Here is a 6480-nt window from a genome sequence, read left to right as displayed (position 1 = left end):
AACCACATTCTTGAATTATTAAAGCATGTCTCACTAAATCTTATACATAACCCATCATTTACCTCTCCTTTACCTTGCGTGTGCTTTATTATCTGTGACTAAGTGTACCTCTCTGACTGGATATCACTAGATCTACTCATGCCCCTTTCTTTGGGTCTATCCCACTATCTGACTACCTAGCTGCCTGGGTGTGACAATGTCTGCTTGTCGGTTTGTAATTGGATCTATCTGGCTAGGTCCACCTTAATAAGCCTGACTACGTCTGACTCTATCTGAATAACTGGGCTTGACTATATCTTTCTATGCTTGTCTGCGTATATGTCTGTGTAATCTGATCTGTCTGTGTCTTTCTAGTATATTACCTATGTCTCTGTATCCAACTGGGCCTGTTGGTCTATGTTTAATTGTATATGACTGAGCCTCTCTGAGCTATAACTAAGAAAGAACACCTAGGCTTTGCCCCAGGGTGCCAAAATTGAAAGGATGACAAGTACATTGTCACAGGGCATATTCACTCTCTATGTCAGCTGCAGCCCAGTTACACACACACACACACACACACACACACACACACACACACCCCTACCCTAGACACAAAACTTCTTAGTTACAACTCTGGTCTGGTTGTATCTGACTTATCCAAATGTGGCTGTTTGTATACCCTGACTGGTCAGATCTGCTTACTAGGCTTACTAGGTCTGTCTGGGGCTGACTAGGTCTATCTGATGGTTTTGCTATAAGGTTGGCTATGTTAGGACCTCTTAAGTAGTAAGCAGAGGGAGTCACAGCTCCTTCACACTCCTGAAAGGACCATCTTCTCATCTCATCTCTGCTCCACTTTGACAAGGACCTTCCTCTGTTATTCCTGCCTCCAGCCTCTACTCATAGGCTCCTCCCTTTGGAGCCCTACTGAAGGAGGGCCCGGTCACGCTTCCATACCCAATGTTCAGGCTGATATGCCTGAATCTGTAAAGGAAACAAAACAAAACAAAACAATATGTGGCCTATGCTGACAAAGTGAGCCCTTGCAATCCTGAGGTCTGGACTCTCTCATAGCCCTAAATCCCAGGCACAAATTCCCCATAACTAATACCCCTGAATCCACCTCTCCTCCCCAGCAGATCCTACCTCCTCACACTCCTCTGGGGTAACCCATGCCTTCCAACCAATGGCTCGGAAGAGCTGGGCCCGAAGCCACTGGAACTTGACACGCTGGGTGCGGTCTTGGCCAAAGAGGAAGGCAAACATGCTATGCTTTGGCCCTTGGCGATCTTCCTCCATGTCATTGGCAAGGTAGCTGTGGTAGGCCAAGAGGGGGACATGGTTTAGCCTTAATCCCATCTTTCCAGTTAATGAAGTCTTCTTAGATCTTCACCAGACTATAATCTATCTCCTCCCACTTACTATGAAGTCACAGAGAGCTCCACCAATGGAGCAACTCTACCACATCCTCTACACACCCACCAAGACCCATAGAATTCTGGGATCTCAGAGTAGGCCAGGCCACCCTAATCCATTCCAAAATTGAGTCCCTCTTACAATATCTCCAGCAAGCTGTCAGCCAGTTTCCATTTAAATGCATCCAGTAATAAATAACTTGCCATCCCCCAATACAATCCATTGATTATTAACAGAATTTTCTATAAATGGAGAGGAAATCTCCCTTGATTTTTTGTTTTTGTTTTTATTTGTTAGTTTTTTTTAAATTTCCTCCCATTACTTCTAGTTCTATCTTCTAGTACCAAACAGGAAAAAAAAATCTTAATCTCTTTTCTAAATGATTGTCCTTTAAATAGAATCATAGTATTTTACATATGGAAATTACCTGAGAAGTCACCTTGACAGATTGATTTTTACTGTTGTTTTTTTTTTTTTTTGTCTTGAGGTTTTTCCCTTTTTGTTCTGATTCTCTGATTCTTCTTTCACAACATGACTTATGTGGCAATATGTTTAATGTGGTTGTACATATAAAACCTATATCAGATTGAATGCTGTCTTGGGGAGGGGGGAGGGAGAAACATTTGGAACTCAAAATCTCTATAAACAAGTGTTGGGAACTATCTTCACATGTAAATGGAAAAAAATAATATTAAGATTTTTAAAAAAAGAAGTCACCTTGAAGGCAGTGAGCATGTCCCCAAGTTTTCCTTTCTCTAGGATAAATAGTCCCAGAGTCATTAACCAATTTTCAATAAGCCATAGTCTCTAGGTCCCTTGAACCATCTTGGTCACATTCCAGCAGGAATCTAACATCAGCATTTCTCTCCTAATCTGAGGAGAACTATCTAGCTGTGGAACCTTTCCTCCCATCCTCCTTGACTGGTATGATCAGCTTGGCAAAGGATAATGGGAGAAGAGTTTCGCCCTGGGAAGGTCATTCTGAATTCTGACAGCAGAGATATCATTGAATGCCAAAGCTAGAAGGACCCTTAGAAATGATCTAGTTCAACCCTCCTCCCCCCACCATCTGACAAAGGAGGACACTGAGGCCATAGGAAAGAGAAAGGATTTATCCAGTCTTAGCAAGCCCATGGCACTGCTGGGACACAATTGAGGCCTGAATATTTAACGGTTTTGTCTTTTGTTTTATCTCTAGCACTTAATACAATACCTGGCACATAATAAAAACTTTAAAAGTGCTTGTTGACTGACAGCTAAGATGAATCAAAGCTCAGAGGGGTCAAGTGCTTTGCCCCAAATCCCATAAAGCTTTAGCAGATGGAGGATAGTTGTTCTGGTTTTAAAAAAGGTGGGGAGCTCATTGGATAAGGGGAATGAGAAACCACTCACAGAGCCAGGAAGAAATGGAGGCGTTGGTATTGCCAGGAAGGACGACCAGCCCGGCCAAAGTAGGCTATGATCATTGCCAGGAGGTACTGATGAACAGAAAGAGAGAGGGAGGGTCACAGTCAGGAAGGGAAGAGGATCAACAGCTACAGAGGGGATATACTCAGGAGGAGATAGTTGGGGAGCACATGGGTAGCGGAGGTTTAGATCCTGGCTAGGGGCAGGTCAAGGCACTAGCTTGGAGAGGATGGGTTACCAAAATAGGGAGAGAAAAGAGGAGACTGTGGGAAAAGAGTGCAGTTTATATCTGAATTGGAGACATACCTGTGATCTTAGAGAAAACAAGGCCTGGAGCAGAGGAAGCATAAGATAAAGGACTTGGGGTACAGATGTGGAGAAGGAAGAAGACTTAAGCCAGCAGCTCATATTGGGAAGTGGCAATTTGGGGTCTCTAGGCTCTAATTCTCAGGTGTAGGAAAGAATACAGAAGCATGCCTTCTTGGATGGGAGCCAGGAAATAAGGACCCCTATTCCAGCTGGAATGGGGGTATGAGATTCTTGGCAGGACAGAGGGTAATTTGGAGATGGGGAGGATCAGATTTTTCTGAAAGGGTTATTATACACAGATAACCCAAGCCAAGCCATGGGTGAGAGAGTCTTACCTTGTCTGACACCCGATATTTTTTGTCCCAGGCCAGGAAGTTCTGGACAACAGGGTCCTCTGTGGAGGAAGATAAAGGGAGACTCTGTAGGGCTAGAGATGGAGGGTAGTCCACTAGAGCCAAGAGAAGAAGCCTATTGTCTCCCTCTTGGAAAAGGGACCAGGTGAGGGACCTAAGACTGGGACAAAATGTGGAGGAATGGAAGGAAGAGAACCCATCTAAAGCCCCTCTGAGGTTATGAGCCTCTGCTTAGACACCTCCAGTGATAGAGTTCCAATAGACAATCTCTTGAAGTTTTCTTTTCCATTATTGGACAGTTTGTGTTGTTAAGAGAATTTTGAGGAGGGTGGTTTGAAAGGTTAGGGATGAGGGAGGAACTAGCTCTATTCCTACCTAGCAGCCTGTTGAAGGCCTTGTGATCCTCAGGTCGTACTGTGGACACCCTGCGTCTCTTCAGCTTCATTTTGAGACCAGACATGCCCTTCACAGTCCATGTGTCCTGGGTTTCTGTGGGTGTCCCATCTGAACGTTTCCTCTTTTGTCCTTTACTCCTGGGAGGTGAACGAGGAGGTATCCAGGTGCCTGGGAGGAGGAAGACCAGAATCCACTAGCAAAGACTGTGTCCCTTTGGGTAACTTCTCTTGGCCCCCTTGAACTACCTTCTCTCATCCTTTACTTCACAGAATCATCAAATCCAAAAAAATGGAAGGATATTTGAACACCCAGCCCATATCTACAGAGGAATCAATACCATACCATACCCACGAGTATGTTTCTGCTTGAGGACCTGTCATGATAAAGGACTCACCATTTCCTGAGGCAATATATTCCATTTCTGAATTCTAATTATTACAATGAACTGAAATCTACCTCTGAGCAACATCTCCCCATTGCTCCTACTTTGGCCTTCTGGGGCCAGGCAGATAAAATCTAATCCCTCTTTACCCCATAATAGCCCTTTAGACAGTTGAAGTCAGATATCATTATCTCCCCTAAGTCTTCTCTTCTCCAGGCTAATTAGGCCCAGCTTCCTCAACTGTTGTCCATATGACATGATCTCCAGTCTCTCTACCATCTTGGTCCTTGTCTTCTAGACAAGAACTCCAGCTAGTCAGTGTCCTGCTCCAGCCCTTTCATTCTCTCCAACCCTTCCCCTCATCCTCCCCAGTATCCTGTCTTAAGGTTCCTATTATTGTCTCTAATCCTTTCCTTCAATCCCTTCTAGATACCCTCTTCATTAACTTCCACCCTGCCTTTCATCTCTCCCACCTCCTGTCCTATGGTCCCTTTTTTCCTGTGGCTCCATTCACCATCCTCTATCACTCCCTCCAACCCTTCCACTTTCTGTCTTGTGGTTCCATCTTCCTCCCCCAACCATTCCCCTCTATCCCTTCCACCTTCTATCCTGTGGTTCAATACACCTCCCCCCTACCTCCCCCTCCATTCTGTCCCATTTCCTGTCCTATAGTTCTTTCTACTCTTTCCTATCCTTCACTCTAGCCCCTCCTACCTCCTGTTCTGTAGCTCTTTCATCCTCTCAACTTTTCCTTCACAACCTTCTCATTCTTCTATTTCCTCCCACAGTCTTACCTCTACCTTTTCCTCCCTCCAGTCTTGCCCTAAGGCATTTCTCTCATCCTTCCTTCCTCTTCCTTTCTATTTGCTTTCTCTCCCCCCCCTCCTCCCTCTCTCTCTCAATCTCTCTCTCCCTCCCTCTCTCTCTTCCTCTCCCCCCTCTCCCTTCTTCCCTCTCCCCTCTTTTCTCCCCCTCTCTCAATTTGTCTCTCTCCCTCTCCCTTTCTCCCTCCTCTCCCCACTGTCTACCTCTCCCCCTCTCTTCCCTCTCTCAATCTGTCTCTCTCCCTCCCCTTCTCCCTCCCCCCTCTCCTCCCCTTTATTCCTCCTTCTCTCTCCCCCCTTTCTACCTCTCCCCCCTCTCTTTCAATTTGTCTCCTCCTCCCTTTCTCCCTCCTCTCTCCCCCTTTTCCCCTTCTGTCTCCCTCTCCCCCCTCCTCCCCTTCTCTCTTAATCTGTCTCCCTCTCGGTCTTCCTCTCTCCCTTCTCTCCCTCCTTCTCTCTCCCCCCTTTCTACCTCTCCCCCCTCTCCTCCCCCTCTCTCTCAATCTGTCTCTCCCTCCCTCCTCATTATTAGTTCCTCCTTCCTCTGTGGGTTTCTGAGGAAACTTCTCCTAGCTCCTCTTCTGATGATACCTCACCCCCACCTCTAGCCTCTGGACCTCTATAGGATATAAGAACTGAAGGATAGACATCATTTTGTCATACCCACTTGTTTATGGGGGAGAAAAGAAAATCAGAGAGGAAAGGTGAATTCCTCAGTGACACAGGGCTGCATAGGACTTAGTTCTAACCCCACATCTCTAATACAGATCCAGATTTAGAGCTCAAGTCTCTTAACTGCCTTTGGCTGCTATTTTCCCTCTGGCCATTTCTTCCTCTTAATCACCTTCTATCCCACACCCTTTCTCTGCCAGTGACCTGTATCCTCAGCTTTCCTGTCCCACCCAGTCTCTTTGCCCTTCCCACTCGCTTCCTCACCTGAAGGTCCTGGGACTTCTTCTTTGACCGTCAGTGCTGGAGAGGGTTTTGGGGAAACAGCAGGGGCGAGCTGGCCCACAAATGAAGAGAAAGGGAAACACCTGGCCATGGTCTTCCCAAGCAAGTCCTACCCCCACCCACCCACCCGTCAGCTCTACTTCCCTCCCTCTCACCCACAGAACTTTAGCCCCTCTGCCACCTCTGCCCCGGCTGCTTCCAAATGGGAATATATGTCTCTGGATCAGTGTTGTCCACTCTGAGAAAAAGAGAACCAAGCCTTCTGAAAATGAGAGTAACCAAGCTCAAAGAAGATGCAACCGCACAGCTCTGAGACTCAGTCCTCACTGAGCCCCAGGATTCCAAGTAGCAGCTATAGAACTCTGGTGACATCAGCCATCCCCCCCATGGCAACCAGGCCAGTTTGAAGGAAAATGCATAGAACCACCAGACTGCAGAATTCTCTCTGGGGGGCAGG

General features: G+C 46.4%; 1 protein-coding gene across 1 annotated transcript; it reads right to left on the bottom strand.

Moving 5' to 3' along the window:
• Positions 1-655: 655 nt before the first annotated feature.
• SPDYE4 (speedy/RINGO cell cycle regulator family member E4) lies at positions 656-6117 on the bottom strand. The gene is made up of 6 exons (XM_043989021.1): positions 6006-6117; positions 3843-4031; positions 3450-3508; positions 2791-2876; positions 1129-1297; positions 656-966 (listed from the first exon to the last, which is right to left on the bottom strand). Exons 1-6 carry the CDS (start codon positions 6112-6114, stop codon positions 907-909), a joined length of 672 nt encoding a protein of 223 aa, XP_043844956.1. The 5' UTR covers positions 6115-6117; the 3' UTR covers positions 656-906.
• Between the last annotated feature and the right edge of the window lie 363 nt (positions 6118-6480).

The sequence above is a fragment of the Dromiciops gliroides genome, chromosome 2 (assembly GCF_019393635.1).
Source record: "Dromiciops gliroides isolate mDroGli1 chromosome 2, mDroGli1.pri, whole genome shotgun sequence".
NCBI classification, from domain to species: domain Eukaryota; kingdom Metazoa; phylum Chordata; class Mammalia; order Microbiotheria; family Microbiotheriidae; genus Dromiciops; species Dromiciops gliroides.
The sequence above is the reverse complement of the archived record's forward strand: the minus strand, read 5'-3'. Positions and strand labels throughout refer to the sequence as shown.

Coding starts and splice junctions, on each gene's coding strand:
- SPDYE4 (XM_043989021.1), bottom strand. CDS start 6,114: ATGGCCAGGTGTTTCCCTTTCTCTTCATTTGTGGGCCAGCTCGCCCCT. Junction 4,032..6,005: donor AGAAGTCCCAGGACCTTCAG/GTGAGGAAGCGA, acceptor TCCTCCTCCCAG/GCACCTGGATACCTCCTCGT. Junction 3,509..3,842: donor GGCCTTCAACAGGCTGCTAG/GTAGGAATAGAG, acceptor CTTCCTCCACAG/AGGACCCTGTTGTCCAGAAC.